Source organism: Nicotiana sylvestris, chromosome 8, assembly GCF_000393655.2.
Source record: "Nicotiana sylvestris chromosome 8, ASM39365v2, whole genome shotgun sequence".
NCBI lineage: Eukaryota > Viridiplantae > Streptophyta > Magnoliopsida > Solanales > Solanaceae > Nicotiana > Nicotiana sylvestris.
The window spans coordinates 200,349,512-200,370,007 of NC_091064.1; the positions used below are offsets into that span (position 1 = coordinate 200,349,512).

Sequence of the window (20,496 nt, forward strand, 5' to 3'; positions counted from 1 at the left end):
GAGGCCCATTTGAGGGGCAAAGGAATCGCGAGCTAGAGAATTAGTCGGTTCGAGGTGAGTAATGGTTGGAAATGATGTCCTGAGGGTTTGAAACTCCGGATTGCACATCGTACTGCTATATGAGGTGAGACACGCACTGGATGATGAGCGTGGGGTCTTTTACTGCTGGGGATTGTGACTTGGTCCGTCCCGATTGATGATTTTACCGCGTATTTGAAGGAAATTTATTTGTTATCATCACGATTTGGGTTGATTGCCATATTTGGGCTTCGTGCCAACTATTTGAACCCTTCGGGGATTTTTTCACTATTTCTTCACTACTTTGACTTATTATTTGAACTCAGTCCTGTTGATGTCTACTGTTTTACAAACTCAGCCACTTTTACTCAGATTTGAAAACTTATATGATATTTCTAAATGATGATTTGGGCTGAGAACTACTGTTTTACTAATGCCCGAGGGGCTTGTGATGATTTTCGAGCTGAGTGAGGCCGAGGGCCATATATGAGGATATGTTGAGTGATGTGCGGTCAAGTGCCGAGTGATGTGAGGTTGAGTGACGAGTGATGATGCCACGAGGTGGCTTGATATAGCGCTTGGGCCGTAAAGGGCCCCTCCGGAGTCTGCACACCCACAGGGAGCGCGGGTACCCATTATGATCTTAGAGTGTGCCCGAGGGGATGATACTGTTCTGAGTGGTTGATACTAAGCCCGAGGGGCTGATACTATACTAAGAGTGAGCCCGAGGGGCTGATACTGTTCTGAACGATTGATACTGTGCCCGAGGTGCGGAATTCTACTTGTTATTTACCTATTAAATTGCCTGTTTTACTTGTTTTAAAAAGGGATATCATTTGATTTCTTCACTAATTTACTGCTTTAAGTGATTTTACTGCTTGATATGGAATTCCTTTGTGCCTTTACGTGTTTTCATACTTTCAGCCATTATTTATAATTATTACTCACTGAGTCGGAGTACTCACATTACTTCCTGCACCATGTGTGCAGATTCAGGCATCGTAGAGTCCGCTCCTGAGTGTTGATTCTCCCAGTCCAGGTAGTGATTCAGAGACTACAAGGTAGTTGTTGGCGTTCGCAGCCCTGTGCCTCCCTTATCTTATCATTTTCATGTTTTTAGAACTATTGTATCGGATTTAGTGTTCTGTAGACTTGTATCAAGATTTTTTAGTTGCGCATGACTTGTGACACCCCGGTTTGGTCTGTGTCGGGATGGTTCCTGCTATTATTATCGTTAAATTTTGCAATTTATGGATATTATATTATGTTTTATTATCGTTTATGATAATTAATTGTTTAAAAGAGGTGTTCCATTTTGGTCTAGCTGGCCTTGTCTTCACGAGAGGCGCCATCACGACCAGGTTCGGGAATTGGGTCGTGACAAGCCCCATGAGAAGAACTATCATGTTCAGGATTTGGAGTTGGCTGTCATTGTTCACGCATTGAAGATTTGGAGGCATTATTTGTATGGTGTGTATTGTGAGGTGTTTACTGATCATCGTAGCCTTCAGCACTTGTTCAAATAGAAAGATCTCAATTTGAGGCAGCGGAGATGGTTGAAGCTGCTAAAGGATTATGATATTACTATCTTGTACCATCCGGGAAGGCCAATGTGGTGGCCGATGCTTTGAGTAGGAAGGCAGTGAGCATGGGGAGTTTGGCGTACATTCCAGTTGGGGAGAGACCTCTTACAGTTGATGTTCAGGCCTTGGTCAGTCGGTTTGTGAGGTTAGATATTTTGGAGCCCAGTTGGGTATTGGCGTGTGTGATTTCTCGGTCTTCCTTATTTGATCGCATTATAGAGCGCCAGTATGATGATCCTCATTTGCTTGTCCTTAAGGATAAAGTTTAGCACAACGATGCCAGAGATGTGACTATTGGTGACGACGGGGTGTTGAGGATGCAGGGCCAGAAATGTGTGCCCAATGTGGATGAGTTTCGGGAGTTGATTCTAGAGAAGGCCCATAGCTCGCGGTATTCCATCCATTCGGGTGCCCGAAGATGTATCGGGATCTGAGACAACACTATTGGTGGAGGAGAATGAAGAAGGACATTGCGGGATTTGTAGCTCGGTGTCTCAATTGCCAGCAGGTGAAATATGAGTATCAGAGACCGGGTGGCTTGCTTCAGCAGATGGATATTCCAGAGTGGAAGTGGGAGCAGATCACTATAGATTTTTTAGTTGGACTCCCACGGACTTCGAAGAAATTTGATGCTATTTGGGTGATTGTGGATCGGCTAACCAAGTCCGCGCACTTCATTCCTGTGTGTACTACCTATTCTTTAGAGCGGTTGGCAGGGATCTATATCCGATAGATTGTTCGTTTGCATGGTGTCCTAGTTTCCATCATTTCATATAGAGGTGCTCAATTTACATCACAGTTTTGGAGGTCTGTGCAGCGAGAGTTGGGTACTTAAGTTGAGTTGAGCACAACTTTTCACCCTCAGATGGATAGGCAGTCCGAGCGTACTATTCAGATATTTGAGGATATGTTGCATGCTTGTGTCATTGATTTGAAGGGTCATGGGATCAGTTTCTACCGCTCGTAGAGTTTTCTTATAACAACAGTTATTAGTCGAGTATTCAAATGGCTCCATATGAGGCTTTGTATGGGAGACGGTGTAGATCTCCAGTCGGTTGGTTTGAGCTGGGTGAGGCTAGGATATTGGGTACAGACTTGGTGCGGGATGCTTTAGAAAGGTGAAGGTGATTCAGGAGAGGCTTCGTATAGCACAGTCGAGATAAAAGAGTTATGCTGACAGAAAGGTTCGGGATGTGTCCTAAATGGTTGGTGAGAATGTTCTATTGAAGGTTTCACCCATGAAGGGTGTTATGAGATTTAGGAAGAAGGGTAAATTGAGTCATCGGTTCATTGGGCCTTTTGAGGTGCTTCGGAGGATTGGGGAGGTGGCTTATGAGCTTGCTTTGCCACCCAGCTTATCGAGTGTGCATCCGATATTTCATGTTTCTATGCTCCGGAAGTATATATTGGTGACCTGTCTCATGTTTTGGACTTTAGCATGGTTCAGTTAGATGATGATTTGACTTATGATGTGGAGCCCGTGGCTATTTTGGAACGTCAGGTTTGAAAATTGAGATCAAAGGATATAGCTTCAATGAAAGTACAGTGGAGAGGTCGGCCCATGGAAGAGTCTACCTGGTTGACCGAAGGGGGGGTGTGGAGAAGATATCCTAGCCTATTTGAGGCTTTAGGTATGTTTCTTAACCCGTTCGAGGACGAACGTTTGTTTAAGAGGGAGAGGATGTAACGACCCGGCCGGTCATTTCATGAGTTATCGCTCCGTTTTCCCCATTTCTGCTTTTTATTGTCTTGTTTAACTGTATTATGTGATATTGGGTTGGTTGGCTTAGATTCGGAGAGAAATTGGAAAGGAATGAGACACTTAGTCTCTTTTGAGTTAGCTTAGGTTGTAAAAGTCAATCGGATGTTGACTTATATGAAAAAGGTCTCAGATGTGAATTTTGATGGTTTGGATAGCTTCGGGAGGTGATTTGGTACTTAGGAGCATGATCGGAATGTGTTTTGGAGGTCCGGAGTAGATTTAGGCTTGAATTGGCGAAAATGGAATTTTGGCGTTTTCCGGTTGATAGGTGAGATTTTAATATAGTGGTCGGAATGGGATTTCGGAAGTTGGAGTAGGTCCATTGTGTCATTTTTGACGTGTGTACAAAATTTCAGGTCATTCGGACGAGGTTTGATAAACTTTTTGATCGAAAGCGGAATTTGGAAGTTTTAGGAATTCTTAGGCTTGAATTCGATGTTAGTTTGGTGTTTTGATGTTGTTTTGAGCGTTCTGAAGGTTGGAACAAGTTTGAATGGCGTTATGGGATATGTTGGCATATTTGGTTGAGGTCCCGAGGGCCTCGAGTGAGTTTTGGGTGGTTAAACGGACCAATTGCATGTTTGAGGAGTTGCAGATTTGGCTTCAGTTCTGTTGCAGACGTTTGTTCTCTGCGATCACGTAGAGGGAAGCGCGATCGCGTAGGCTTAGCCAGCGAGGGTGAGATTTTTTCTATGTGATCGCAAAGAAGAGGACACGATCGCGTAAGGCTGCAATGTTATTGTTCGCGAACGCGCGTGGTAGGTCGCGTTCACGTAAATTAAGTAAACAAGAGGTTGACCACGCGTTTGTTATTTGCGGACGTGGTCCCTGGCCCGCGATCGCGAAGGTGTAGGCTGTTGTGTATCGCGTTCGTGTGAGGAGCGACGCGTTCGCGTAGAGTAAAATTTGGAGTCAGTGAAGCTTGTGCTTCGCGATCGCGATGGATGTCCCGCGATCACGGTTAAGTAATTTTAAAAGCTGGGTAGAATGTTTAAAAGACCATTTCCGCGATTTTAGGTCTACGTTTCACCATTGTTGAGCGATTGTGGAGCTTTTTGAGGAGGATTAAAGAGGGAATCAAGGGGAAACACTTGGAGGCAAGATTTATGGACTTATCTGTGGTCAGATTTTGATGTGTTTGATATGTATGAACTCGTGAGAGTGTAAGGATTCTAGTTTTGTGATTTTTATCGGAATCCGAGACGTAGGTCCGGGGGGTCAGGTTTGGCCAATTTTGGGATTTTTGATGTAAATTGGTTAATTTCGAGTGGGCTTTGTTCCCTTAGCATATTTTGATGGTATAAATTTATTTTTCGATAGATTTGGAGCATCCAGAGGTCGATTCGAGGGGCAAAGGCATCGTGGGCTAGAGTTTGGACCGGATAGAGGTAAGTAATGATTGTAAATGTTGTCCTAAGGGTATGAAACCCCGGATTTCACATTTTGTTCTACCTTGAGGTGACACACATGCTAGATGACGAGCTTTGGGTCGTGCACCGTTGGGAATTGTGACTGAGCTCGTCCCGTATGACTGTTTAACCACGTATTTGATTGAAAGTTGTTTGCTATCATTGTGTTTTGGAAAGTACTATCATATTTTGGGCTGAATGCCATATTTGGGCCTCGTGCCAACTATTTTGGGCCCTTAGGGGATTTTTACTACTATTCCTCACTATTTTGACTTCATATTTGTACTCAGTCATGTTATATTATATTGTTTTCATAACTCAGCCATATTTGCTCTGTTTTGACATTTTAAATGATATTTTGGGCCGAGCATCATGTTTTACTGTTTCCCGAGTGGCTTGAGAGATTTCTGACTGAGTGAGGTCGAGGGCCTATGTTGTGAGGATACTATGGGATCGAGCTGCGCGTCGCAACAGTATTGTATTGATTCATGATTATGAGGCCGAGGGCCAGTTTGATTATGCCACGAGATGGCTTGATATAGCGCTTGGGTTGTAGGAGCCCCTCCGGAGTCTGCACACCCACAGTGAGCGCGGGTACCCAGTGTGAGATGTGATATTACCCGAGGGGCTGTTATTGTTTCATGTTATTCCCAAGGGGCTGATACGAGTGATTGTGAGATAGCCCGAGGGGCTGGTTCTGTTGGTATTTTGCATGAGGGGCTAGTTTATGTTTCTATCCTTTTTCCCCTTGTTTTTATCACTCGTTTGAACTTCTAAAAGATGTTTTAAAGAGGTTTTTACTAAATAAGGTGTTTTTACGAGCTTTTACTATTTTATTGCATTGTTCTGGTTTTATACCATTTTGTTGTAGCATTATGATGTGTTTTACGTATTTTCTTATCGCTCAGTTTTGCCTTTACTTTTATTACTTACTGAGTTGGCGTACTCACATTACTCTCTGCACCCTGTGTGCAGATCCAGGAGTCTCGGGTCATGCTAGCGAGTGTTGATTTGCTTCCAGCAGGCTTGTTCAGAATTGACTAGGTAGTTGCTCGGCGTTTGAGCCCGGTGCTTCTCCTTCCTATCTTTATTTTACTTTGTATTAGACTATGTTGTCCTTTTCATACTCTTAGACTGATTTTAGATGCTCACGACTGGTGACACCCTGATGTCGGACTGTGTTTGATTCCGCACTATTCTATTTTACTCTTTATTTTGCCAATTTTAGCTTATTAATGACTTAAAAATGAATTATTATAACTGTTTAGTTGACATTGAGGGTTTGTGTCGGCTAGTCTTGTTTCACGATAGGCGTCATCATGATCGGTCCGGTTTAGGGTCGTGATAGGAGCATTTTCAGTGAGAATATAGTTGCTTTTTTTGGGTCAGCAAATGCATCTGGCATGATTTGCAATATATTTCACATGAATTATCTTTTTATGAACTTCAAGTTCATATTATCTTATTCGAGGATCTAGATATATAAATAATAATTCATTCTATATAACTTTTTCTCAATTGTTGTATCATGTCTCCCCCTCATGTTAGAAAACTAACTTGATTCCTCAACTTTGAAAACCTACCATTGTGTGTTATGATGTTAATCGAATATACACCACATATTAATAATAACAAGATGGAATTATTTGGTTCCCGACCCTGAACCGCTTAGGAGGGGAGAGTGTAATATACTTTCGTATATAACGTTTATCAAATTGGTATAGATAACTTTGTTCTCATAATCAATAGTTTAGCAATTAAGTGGAGGCACTCAATAATTATTTTGCTAAACTAATTGTAATGTAAACCAATTTATCAAGATAAACTGTCTTGAATAGAAAATATGGAAATTATGCTCGAAATTAAGTTACTGAGCAAGTTACCTCACAAACACCGGTCAGGTTGCATGTTAATAATAATCTCACATGTAACCATTTCATAGATGCATCTTATATGGTATACATAGAAGGTGAATGGGACCATATTCACCTTTGATATTTCCAGCATTCATGGGATTCAATCCCAATTTTAGTTGGTATATTAATTAATGAGAACATGTAACATAAGAGAATTCATAAAGTACTTTCTAGTTCTTTAATATTTACCCATGTGAATTCTCTTTTATTTTTACACACCATGCTTAACTTAACATGACTAAACCAATTATGCCAACTAGATAAATTATAAATATTGATATACTTTAGGTTTGCACCATGACGTGTGCAATTATGAATAAATTCCAAGTTTATTATGATATGGATTTTTATATCAATAAACTTTTTACTTTATTATGGCATTCTTTTGTTTGTGTAGTACAAACTGGAGAATAAAGCGGGTAACTTTCACATACATATTACCCCGCTACAAGTTATAGTAATAGAAGATATTAAATCTTTTCTTTATTTATAGTCTCAATATAATCAACTGCTTTCGCGTATACTTTGGAAACTAAATAAGTTTTTTCGAGACTTACTAACAATAAATTGACATGATAATCAATTGTATTCCTCCATAATAGTATAGTTGGCTCTTCCAGAGCTTTCAATTAATTTTGTATAACGACATATTCATCAGCATCCATATGGTGAATATTTTTTTCAAGGAGAAAGTTATACCACTATGGTCATGGTCAAAATAATCATAGGCAAGATATGATGCTTCTATTACTTTTGCTCTTTAATTATCACATTGGCATAATCATAATAGGAACGTGATCAATGACTATTCATACCATAATAATGAAATTACTTTCTTATTTCTCCTCAAATCTCATTCTAGAGGTGAGTGTGGTATGTTCACTACCACTAGCACGTTCATATTCTTCCAAGAATGAATATGTATTCATAAATCATATGTTGTCACATTCACATCATGAATGGACCATAATCATCTATATGTGCTCTACAAAATCTCATGTCAAATCGATGATAAATATTACTTTCACAGAGTGGAGGATTATTTTAAAAATCTTTATTATTCTCAAAACTACAATGATGATGATTATAATTTCGTCTATTACCACGCTCACATCCATTGATACATTCACGGTAATAATTTTGTCTTCTTTTAGACTTATTACATATTGCTACCACATTCTCTTAAGGGAACAAGAATAAAGCAAATTCAATGGGACGAGTTTCCACTTTTTTGCCCACAATCATACATGAATTTGATCATGGCAAGGCATAAAATTTTATCATTTTGGGTGGTTATAATTCTTACAAACTCTATTAGAGTTATAATCAAAATTTATTGTCTTTGCTTGTATTTAAAATCAAATTATAGAATATCAAGAATTTAAAAGAGAAAATAAGATAAAATACTTTCTTAAATCCAGAATTTAATCATGAAAGAAGTTCTAGAACAATTGACAATCATTATGCTCAATCCCAAAACTTTTACTCAATTGGTTAGAGTCTCGTGCTGATAACGTGTTATGAAATAATCAAAAAAGAAGAAAAGTATTGCAGAGAAAAGTAGGGAGAGAAAATTCTTATTGATTTGGAGTCAATTACAATGGAATAGAACCTCTCTATTTATATGAAAAAAGTGACTTAGCCACCAAGTAATAAGCCATAAAATCTCTCAAAATATAGGCATTCACATTAATACAATTCTATTTATAGCAAGTTTCTTGTTTTCTTTAGTTTATTGAAATAGCAATGATAAATAAAGAGCAATTTTATTTGTTTGATTTAGTAATTAAACAAATCATATAACTTGTCAATCATATAATTTGTTTGAATTGAACGGATTGGATTATGGGCCATTGGTTAGCTCAAATTAACTTGTCAATGTCCAACTCGCCTTTTTACCAACAAACGTGTAAGTTGTGGCTTGAGTTCTGCTTGTTCTCAAGGAACATGGAAGCCGTGAGATTTTTGTTTTTTTTTGGGCCAAATAAATAAATACTTGAAAAATGATATTGTATAACCGCTGTAAAAATAATAGTCAAAAAATATATAAAATATATATATTTTGTATATATATATATACATTCTGTATCTTATATAAAAAAAATTATACAAATTTTATACGCTTTTTTGACTATCAAATATAAATAATTTCTGGCACAGGCTAAAAATGATAATAGCCCATAATGTTGCATTTTTGGGCCAACCGATTTACATGTTGGGCTATCATTTCCTTCACATTCTTCTTCTTTCTTAGTTTCTTTACTTACAAGAACAATGTTGGGCTAGTGTGTGGCGAAAAGACATTAAAACTAGTACGAGGATTTCTTGTAAAAATAGCACGGTCTAGCCAGTTTTTGGATTAGTCATTCAAAAATAGTCATTGTTTGCCAAGTCAATAAAAAATAGCCACTATTTTGCTGCAACAGACACCGATCCAACATAATATACTAGAGTTCGGTGCACCTGTGTATGAATTTCCAGCATATTATGCTGGACCGGTATACTTTGCTGGCTCCAGTATAATATACTGGACCAGTATATTATACTAGAACTCCAGTATATTATGCTAGAGTATTTTTCCGGATTTTGAACAGTGTTTTCGTTCAGATTTATCTTTACATAAAAAGTGGCTAAATTTCGATTACTTTTGAAACTGTGGCTATTTTTGAATGACCACTTGTAAATCTGGCTATTTTTGAATTTCTCCTGGATTTCTTTTCTACCTTTATGCTTCTCTTATTTATCTATTTTTTTTCATATAGTGTCCGGCATTTATATTAGAGTCTGACTAAATTCGGATTCGCGCCAGTAAATCTCACATTGAAGGGTAAAATGCTCCTTAACAAAGACGACTTTATAACCCTTACTGATGCTTTTTTTTTTATTTATCTCATTTTATTTTTCAGTTGTATCAAAGGGCTATATTTTATAAAAACGTTTATTTAAGTACTTAACTTATGTTGGCTTTAGCGATTAACATCGCATATTTTTATTTAATTGAATGTTAAACATACTTAATTGAATCATGTATTAAAACCACGATAAAGTGATAATTCACGTTTAAATAATGGTTTGAAACTCGATACTCTCTCTAATAATCTCAAAAGATAGTTAAATTAAAAATTTAATTTTCTAAGGATAAAATTCATTCGGAAAAAATTAGAAGACACATTTAAAGCAATATAAAATATGAGAATCTAGTGAAATTATTTGTAGAGATTTTATGATGCATCCATATGGTGTCAAATAAAAGTTAGTGGATTCTCGTGAAAATAGATATTATCTAGTTGACTTTGTTTTTCCTATAGCCAAGCTCAACTGCTCAAGAATGGAAGATAAGCGGATTCTCCTTTTTAACATCTTTTTTTGTTTTAAAGTTCTCTACGAAAAAAATTAATAATATTATGTGAAAAAATAAATTGTGTGATGTTAACGTAACCGAATAATGAATGGAATAACTTCCAACTTGAACCAATATAATACAGTTGAAATTTTGATCGAATCTCGTATATTTCAAGTTGAGAGACAAACTTAATAATTCTCTCTTATCTTATTGATAAAAATAATCGTTTACTCTATCTTAGTATGTTTCTAGAATGTATGGTCAAGCTTCTAGAAATTTAAAAGACCTAATTATTCCATTAAACCTCGGCATGTTCAGTAGTTTATTTTATGAAGACGTAAACACACAAAATGCAGTGAATTTGAGAGTGCTTAAGCAAATGTCAATTAACTACTAAAACGGCAACTTATATAATATATTATATAATCTCTGATTGGTTTATGCTTATAGATAGGTCTAAGCTTTTACAAAATGGTGTTAATAAATTCAGCAGGTTTATTAGTTAATGTTGAAATTCTAATCTTCCTTCCGAACATAAAAACGTTTTATTAAAGTTGTAGTTACAAATGATAAAAGTTCGGAAAATATTCCAATATATCTCACCTGGAATTTTGTATCAGAAAACTTGAAATAAAAATTATAGTATAACTAAAAACTCATTTTCGTATGTAAGAAGCACAGGTGAAAATTGTCATCTTTAGTTGTTTTTGCTCTGCCGAGCTCAAAATTGAAAGACAAGCCGAGCTCTTTAATTTTCAAAATTGATAGTGTGTCAGAGGCGGAGCCAAAATTTTAAGTTTATGAGTTCGGGATTCTAATCATTTTAAGTTACTGGATTCTAAATTAATAATTTATAATATTTAATATAAATTTTAAGACAAATATATAATTTGAATTAAGGCAACTGAGTTCGCCGAATCCGCAACCTGGCGCCGCCTCTGTAGTGTGTAACACAAAAACATTGATGATGAAACAGTATAGTCTTCCAACTTGAACCAATGTAAATATTTTTATTTCGAATCGTGTGTATCACAAATTTACATTTTTATATTCTGTTGAGAGGCATGTCAGGCAAATTAAAGTTCACTCTATCTTTTCTTCTAGAATTGTAGTCAGCTTCTAGAATTATATTGTTGCATTAAATCCCAGCAAATGCATGTGCAGTATTATATTTTATGAGTATGTTTAAATGGGAATCGATTCACGTGGATGTCCTGTCTCACTATATATACATACTCAATAAATTGATTTATGTGTAATTATTACAAGACTTATGATTAAGGGAGAAAACATTATCACGTTATCCCGAAAAGTGTACGGTAGTTCAAAATGACTGCAATTTACCAATGCGGTTGAGATTTAAGAAGGGAATATCTGAAAGCCAAACAATTTGAGACAGATTAGCAGGTCAAGTCAAAATTGGCAGTCAAAGCTATGGATAAGCTGTGTCAGTCGCGGTAGTGTACAATTATAAAATACAGTGTTAAATATTAAAATTTCTTTAAAATGTTAAAAAAAGATATATTAATATATCCCTGATAATTATAATTTATAGTGTCATATATCCAAATGAAAAGTGGAAGCAGTAGTGTAGCAATCTATGTGACATCTAACATATGGTACTAGGAATATCAAATAATATCTTTGTGTTTATGTTACTTGAACATAAATTTTTCCCGTAAAAATAAAACAGAAAAAGGAATTATGTTTTTCAGTTTGGTTAGCATAGTGGAGAATCTAATTACTTGTTAATTTTATTATAAGTAAACATGTTTTACACTGTTACCGGGGAAAAAAACTTTTTTAGATGAATAAGGATAAATTTCGAAATGGACCAAATTGAAGGAATCACTAAAATTTTAGTTTGAGATGAAAGAAATACATATATTTCGTCATTACTTGCTACCACTGTTGGGGCTATATTGGTTGCTATCACTTTAATCCAAAAGTCTTCAAAGGTAATAAAATCAAACGTGAGGCAAAATTTAAAGGGTGAAATTCAAAAATAGCCAGATTTATAAGTGATAATTGAAAAATAGTCATAATTTCAAAAGTAAGCGAAATTTAGTCACTTTTCATGTAAAGATAAATTTGAACGAGAACACTTTTCAAAATACGGAAAGTACTCGAGCATAATATATTGGAACTCCAGTATATTATACTGGCTATACTGGAGTTCCAACATAAATATACTGGTCCAGTATAATGTACTGGAAATTCACACATAGGTGCACCAATCTCCAGTATATTATGCTGGAACTTTCCATGTTGCAGCAAAATAATGACTATTTTTTAATGACTTTGCAAACGCTGACTATTTTTCAATTACCAGTCCAAAAACTAGCTAGTCCGTGCTATTTTAACAAATTTAAATGAGACGCAATTGTATTTGTAGAAGTTGTATATCCAATATACTTTTATTTAGGGCTTTTAACACCCTATGCCCCTCTATAAATCTCTTTACTTACTATGCCTTAATTATGAAAGTTACATTGTATACCCATAAAGAAATTACATGGCATATCTTGATAGAGAATCAACCACTATTAGTAAGAGGATAATATCCCTTAATTGTTGAAACGTGTACTCAGCAATTTTGAGATTCACATCTCTCCTAATTAAACAATATTCCTATTTTTCATCCGAACTTTTTTCTGATGTTGTATACTCTATACCTTCAAATCTTCCTATATATTTTGAACATACCATAATATTCTAATTTAGAATACAATTCAAATTGAATATATCACAATATTCTAATAACAATTATTAAATTAAATATACCATAATATTTTAATTTGTAATACGTTGTTCAAATATTATAATATTTTAATTTAAAATATTTTAATTTGAAAAATCTGGTTTGAATATTGCATTTCAAATGAGAATATTGTGGTATGTTTTATTTGAATACTATATTCAAAATTAGAATATTATCGTATGTTTGATTTGAATATTGTATTCCAAATTAGAATATTATAGTTGTTTAATTTGAATATTATATTTTTCATTGGGATATTATGGTTTATTGGTTTGAATAGCATATTCTAATATTTTATTTATTTTAGATATTATATTTCTAATTAGAACATTTTTACTTTTTTTTGTTTTTCTTTTGATTACATAGATGAAAGAGAAGAACAAGATTATGAGGACTTCATAGAGAAATTACCAAGGTTTGGAAATTTTGATAAATATGTATAATTTCAATCCTTAGAACGTGGGATGATGGAGTATTTTAAGGGATTAAGTTGAAGTGAGAGATAATTTAGTTCCTTAAAAGATGAGATTTATTTAATGGCATATAATGATATTAAAAGTTTAAAAAATAATAAAATTTTATAAAGTAGGTATACAAGGTAAAATAAATATTTCAAAGGTATGTGAAGTTAACTAGCATTTCTAGTGGGCGTACCGTGTAGATTACTCTTTTATTTACTTAATTATTGCTTTAACTCACCCTTCACGTGAAATTTTTCATGGGCCTGATTCTTTTCATGGGCTTCACAAGAAAAAATTATTCTAATTTTTTATTTTTATAATGAGTAGCGGGGAGGTGAGATTCGATCTAAAGCCATCTGCATGCTTGAAGTTGCGTGTCTATCTTATTTAAAAGCTTAAACTATTAGAGAACACATTTTTATTTGCTTATTATCTCTTAAAAAGTATTTGCAATCTTTTTTATGCCACCAGTCATTAATTATTTGTAACATTTCCTTTTTGGGTTTCTTATCCAATGTTTACCATCTGCTTTAGATCATTGATTAACCCAATTTTACGCTACGTGAGGCACATTAAAGGTTAAGATAATTTCTTTCATTCTCAATATTTGAAATCAAGATCTTTGGTTAAGGACATAAAAATCATATCCAGCCTACTACAACCTCGGTGGCAATTATTGGTGATACGATACTATGGTTGAATAACTCAAGAAAACTATATTCAATGTTTCTCAAGGACTCAAAACCGAAGATATCTTATTCACAAATAGCTAATTTCAAACCGTTTTGAGACAAATAACAATAATTTAAAAGAGTTTGCAGGAACTACCAGTCAAAATGACTTATGTAAGGTTGAAATAGCTTGGTCTATTTTGGGTGTTGCATGATGAGTGGTCAAAGAAAGAGTTGAATAATAAATAATAGGTTTACTGACGCAAATACTCCGATTGAAAATTGAGGGTTGAAGAGGAAACGAAAAGAAATGTGATTTAAGAATAATATGTTATCGATACCAACATACATAAGTTAGAGAAATTACGTAGGAGACCATCACTCTTTTCAGCCATTTAAGAGCGAGCCGTAAGAAAGATGAACGTAGCATTTTCTGGTAGTGAGACCGATAAACATATCCAACGATAGTAGAAATGGTTTTTGTTAGTAATTCTGCGTTTAAAAAATCAGTAAAATAGAATAACAACAAAGTGAAGACAAACTAGTAAAAATCATTAGTCAAAAAAAAAAAAAAATCCGAGCCGGTTACTAATGTTTCATTATGAAATTTAATCATTTCATTGTTGCCCAAAATATTTGGATTAGTTCCTTTCAGGATAGGACGCAGAGGCGGACCAAGGATTTGAAGGTCAAGAGGGGTGCACTTTTGGATTCAACCAAAATTTACTTTGTGTATATATAGGGTGCCCACTACTAATATATTACTATTTTATCTAACAGATATATACATGTATACAAGGAAAATTTGCCAAACTTTATGAATGCAAGTGACCCGCTCGGTATAGCATAGGTCCGCCTCTGATAGGACGGAAAGATTGTTCTGTAATAGCGGTAATGTAAATTACAAAACTTTGACGAACTCAAATAACGAAGCGAAATCATACACTGAACACTTACGTTTTGCTTTTGAAAACTATGTCGAAATGCGGAGAAGAAAGAGGAAAGTTTTCAAATATTTTCGATGGCGAAAAATAAGGCAAAATCTCTAAATTAGCCAAAAGGTTTGAACTTGAAATGGTATGAAGGTACCTGTTTGCAAACAAGGCAGTGACGGTTGATGAAGGTGTCTCTTCGGTCTCTAATTTTAAATCTAACCGCTCGGATTTTAAATTAACGTTCGAAAAAAGTATCACGAATTTTTAAGATAAAAAATTTTGGGCCGACGAGGTGCAATGCTTGCTTTCTTTTCTACTCTTTAAGAGCTAAAATAAATAATTTTATATATATAAACACAACAATCTTCTTCTTATCCTATGTGGGACGGAATTCCTTTGTAAAAAGGAATAAATTCTTTATTTTTCTCAATTTTTCATTCATACCTCAACTAATAATCCAACAGTTTATATGCATTATACTTCACTTTTTGAATTACCAAATTAGGTTTATTACCAAAAGTCAATTTTCTTCTTTTTGTTACTTAAAAATTATTCAACTTTGTGTTCATTACCCAAAAGTCATTTTTCTTTCTTTTGTTACACAAAAAATATTTTACTTTGATCTATTTATCACAAAAGTCACCTTGGCCAGATTTTATAATACTTTTACTTGAAAAATCTATTATGTTGTTGACATTAATTCTTTCATTTATGTAATACATTCTATATGATATACTATATAATATATTTTTACCTAGGTATTTTACTTATAATTAGAACAACTTTAAATTATTTTATTTATTATTTTTATGATATATCCATACATTTAATGTTTTTCATGGCACTCAATTTATTTAATCATATTCAAACATGAACATATTTTTAATATAAAGTGATAAAAATATATTTATTTTTTTAATATTTATTTAAAATAATAAAAACAGATTTATTTAACAAATGATAGTTTTTATAGTGAATAAAAATTTTAAAAAAGTTTCAAAGATATTTATATTTAATATTAAATTTTTTAATGCTTTATCTATTAATATTATTTATTTGAAAGTATTAATCCGATGTGTCATTTTGCTAAATGTGGGCATTTTATTTATCAAATTAATGGGTATGGCTTGGCTGATAAATCAATGTTCTTTGATTTTTTAATTTTTATTAAACATATTTCATTAAACGTGATTAAGAACGTAGACTTGAGATTTATTCACGGTAATGTTACTGATAAATTTAATAATTCTACTTATATATCTTGAAAATTAATATTAAGAAAATATTATATGTACGAATATATTACCTAAATGGGAGGATTTATAATGTAAGGGTATAATAGAATTTTCAAGTGAAATGTTTGTAAAATCTTGTCAAAGTAATTATTGTGATAACTAGAGCATTGTAAAATGATTTTTGTGTAACAAAAGAAACAAAAGTGACTTTTGGATAATAAACACAAAGTTGAATGAATTTTACATAACAAAATAAAGAAAAGTGATTTTTGAGTAATGAACACAAAATTGAATGATCACCCATAAAATTTACTCAAAAATTTGAGTAGGAAGGATTTTCCCTTAATGGTGTCACAAATTTGATTTAGTTGACCAACAAGTAGTATGATTTAACGTGATGAAATATTAAGCACAAGTGTCAAAGCACAATATATGACTTTATTTTTCGTGTGACAAAATGAAGAGTGACTTTTTCTTATTTAAATACATACATTTGACTTCTCTATCTCTGGGTAATTAAACTGAATTACATCATTAATTGGATAAAAGATTAATTTCATCAGTATAGATATTTTATCCCAATGATAATTCATTCAACTACTGCTAAAGATTTGATTAGAACCCTTAAAAGCAGCCCGAGGGTTTTATAACTGGTTAGCATCCAGTTGGGAATACCGACCCGACCCATTTTGTTTCCTCTTTTTCGGCGACGAAGAAGAATGCTTCGGCGACGTTGATAATCTTTTCGAACCTACTCTAATGGGATCAGGATCACCAGAATTAATCCTTAACGGAAAATTAAGCAATGCACGTGACCCGCGCATGCGAAACGCCGCCTTATCATAAGCAAACGCTGCGTCCTCCGCCGTCTCATACGTACCCAGCCATACCCTTGCCCCATTCTTCGCCGGATCCCTAATTTCCGCTGCAAACTTCCCCCATGGCCGCACTCTCACTCCCCTATAATGCTTCGCCTTTGGCGGCGCTGCCGCCTTCTTCGTCACTACAGGTGGTTCCACTTTCACCTCCGCCGCCGTATCCGGTAGAGCCACAAATTCAGTAAAATTTGTAAAATCCCATACTTCAGGTGACTGTACTGAAATTTCAGGCTCCAATTTGATATTGAGAATTGTTGGATCAGAAGCTGCTTCAAATCCATTGCCAATGCCTTCATTAAGGATATCGTGAAGAAACGTATCAGCTGTATAATCAAATTCATTGGGCAAGCAATTAGGAAACATGTTGGATTCAATGCTATTGTTTCTGCTGTAAACTGAGCTCGTTGAATTGTCGGAGCTTGTTACTGGAGTAGTATCCCAATCATCAAGTAAGTGACACTTAATTGATTCAAGAAGGGCATAGTCATTGTCATATTCTTCATTTCCATACATTTTTAATTCAAAGGAATGAAAATTCTTAAATTTGGTGGGTTTAGATTGGAAATTTGTATGGAGAAAACAGAACGAAGAAAAAGGAAGCTGAGAACGTTTTAAGTGAAAGGAGTGGAATGGGTTATTTATACGAAAAGTGGTTCATGCACAAGGCTATGTTTTATGATTGGAATGAATAAAAATAATGTTTTGTTGAAAAAAAGTATGGAATTTGCTGCGGAGATTTTGAGCTTCCTTGAAGTTTCTAACATAGAGAAAATTTTCAGGACTTTGGAGGGACCGAGAGAGAGGTTTTCACTGACGTGGGATAATAAGCAGTAGAACAAAAAAGAAATGGTAGAAGGAAAAAGAAGAGATCTAGTTATAGTACAAAGATTATTTCAAATAGGAATAAGAGATGACGAATAAAAATACGATAAAAATAAAAAAGAGAAGAAAGGATAGTAGAGATTAAAAAAAGTAAATATTAAATTAATAAGGGATAATTTAGAAAATATTATTTTATAATAAGGATATTATTGTCTTGAAAAAAAATAATTTTCTGCTTCTGCTTCTACTTCTTGGAAGAAATTAGAATTTGTAACTTCTTTCCAAAAGCAGAAAAATTGGTTTTGAATTTTGATGTTGCTCAAAAGCACTTCTCTGTTTTGGCCAAATGCCTCATATTTCAAAATAAGTACTAATTTTTTTGGCAAAAAAAAATACTTTTGACCTCCCAATCCTCACAAGGTAGGGGTAAGGTCTGCGTATACACTACCATCCCCAAATTTCACGGTGTGGAATAATACTGGGTATGTTGTTGTTTTGACCTCCTAAAAGCTTAGCCAAATAGGCTCTTAGTCACACTTGTGTAAGCAGAAAAACTGGTTTTGAATTTTGATGTTGCTCAAAAGCACTTTTCTGTTTTGGCCAAATGCCTCATATTTCAAAATAAGTAATTTTTTTGGCAAAAAAAAAAAAAATACTTTTGACCTCCCAATCCTCACAAGTTAGGGGTAAGGTCTGCGTATACACTACCCTCCCCAAATCCCACGGTGTGGGATAATACTGGATATGTTATTGTTGTTGTTGTTTTGACCTCCCAAAAGCTTGGTGAAACAGGCTCTTAGCTAGAGTTGTGTTAACACAAAGTAATAATATAAGTTAGGGCCTGTCTGATCAAGATTTTGGGAGGCCAAAAGTATTTTTTTCTTAGAAAAAAAAATTGAAGTGTTTGACCAAGATGGAGAAGTGTTTTTGAGCAGCAACATAAACCAATTTTTCTATTTTTGGGAAGAAACTACAAATTCTAGCTTCTTCCAAGAAGTAGAAGCGGAATCCGAAAGTTAAATTTTCGAAGTCAATATATTCTTACCATAAATTTATATATTTTAAATTATCTCACATTAATTTAACTTTTTTTTATGTTTCTACCATCCCCTTTTCCCTCTTTATTTACGTCGTATTTTTATTCTCCTTCTTCTATTCCTCTTTGAAATAGTCTATCTACTATATAATTTATGATTTAGATTTTTTATTTTTATTGGCATGATATATCTTGACATATTTAAATCATTGTATAATTGATAAGTGCTACCAAATACCCAATATTATTATTTGGATAACTATATCTTATATTGATTAAAATTCTTAACATATATTTTTACTTAAATTTTCTATTTTGATTAAAAAATAACAATTATTTTAATTCTTTTATAAAAAATAAATAAATTTATTTATCTTTTTAAAATAATATTAATCATAAATTGAACCTTTACTAATTATCTTTTTGTCTATTTTATTCTTAATAAAACAAGAAAGTCGCAAATTGGCCCTCAATAACACCTTTTCAATGTTTTCAACTCGTATTTTGAAATCTCTATTCATATAGTCATGATAAGATATTCATCTTAGACAGATGTAACATCGTTGGCTTCTTTTCCATAGTCAGTATTTGCTTGTGATCCTCACCTATCCCCGTCTTAGATAGAGCACAGTAGTCTAAGTGTCTAACATCAAGGAAATGTGATCAGAACAAAGTTTAAATTAAATCTAAATAGAATGAAGATCAAATAAGAATCATATATAGGGTAAGGACAAAACTTGATACTACAACAAAATGGCTATGTTATATAGTACAGTTCTTTGGTTTAGGTAATTCCTACACTTTATAAACTAATCCACTATCCTTTTTGTCGATCCACCATCTTTGTTATGGATCTCCTGCGTGATAATATAACAATAATAACAATTCAGTAAAATCTTACAAGTGAAGTCTGGAAATGATAGAATGTACGCAAACCTTAGTGCTGCCCCAAGAAGATAGAGATATTATTTCTGATAGACCTTCGGCTCATCTCCTGCATGATAAAGCTGCGTCTTAGACATATAGTGGATAGTAGTAAATACCCGATCCCACATTTTGTATAGACCTAACTACTATAGGAAAACTAATTTTTTTTTGTAATTTTGACAACATTATAACTAATGTGCCCTCTCCGCCTATTCCTTCCCGTATGCTTTCAACTTGAGTACTACTTAATATTATTTGTTTGGACCAAAAAAGACTTACATCATCTTTTAATGTAAAATTGTACGGGCGTCCTATTTGGTCGCCCTTATTTAACCTATACTCATTTTTTATTTTTTTTTAACTTGTACCTACTTTTTAAACAATTTCAGGCCCCTTTCTCCTCCTTCTCCCAGTGATCTCCATATCTCTCCGGTTATTAAACAACAATCCACTTTTTTTTCAGTTCAACAGGTTCTTCTGAATCTAATTCTAGTACTCTCTTTACAACTTCTTCTGAAGTTGACTGTTTTTACTCTGAAAAATCCTCAAGAAATACTACTACTACTTGTTTTGCTGCGGTAAAGAGTAAAAATCAGTGAGAAGAGCCAGCGCTTCACCACATTTGGAACATAGGAGTGAGTTTTATTTATTTGATGATTATCACAATAAAAAAACAGAGAAAAATGAGGAGAGTTTGATTAAGACAATATCAAGAGCTTTGAAAATCTACAACAATTTG

The 20,496-nt window shown here is 34.0% G+C and overlaps 1 protein-coding gene across 1 annotated transcript; it reads right to left on the reverse strand.

The window, feature by feature from the left end:
• Positions 1 to 16,450: 16,450 nt before the first annotated feature.
• Positions 16,451 to 17,727, reverse strand: LOC104242995 (ethylene-responsive transcription factor 1A-like). Its single transcript, XM_009798111.2, has one exon. The coding sequence runs from the start codon at positions 17,483 to 17,485 to the stop codon at positions 16,739 to 16,741; it is 747 nt and encodes a 248-aa protein (XP_009796413.1). The 5' UTR covers positions 17,486 to 17,727; the 3' UTR covers positions 16,451 to 16,738.
• Positions 17,728 to 20,496: the final 2,769 nt, after the last annotated feature.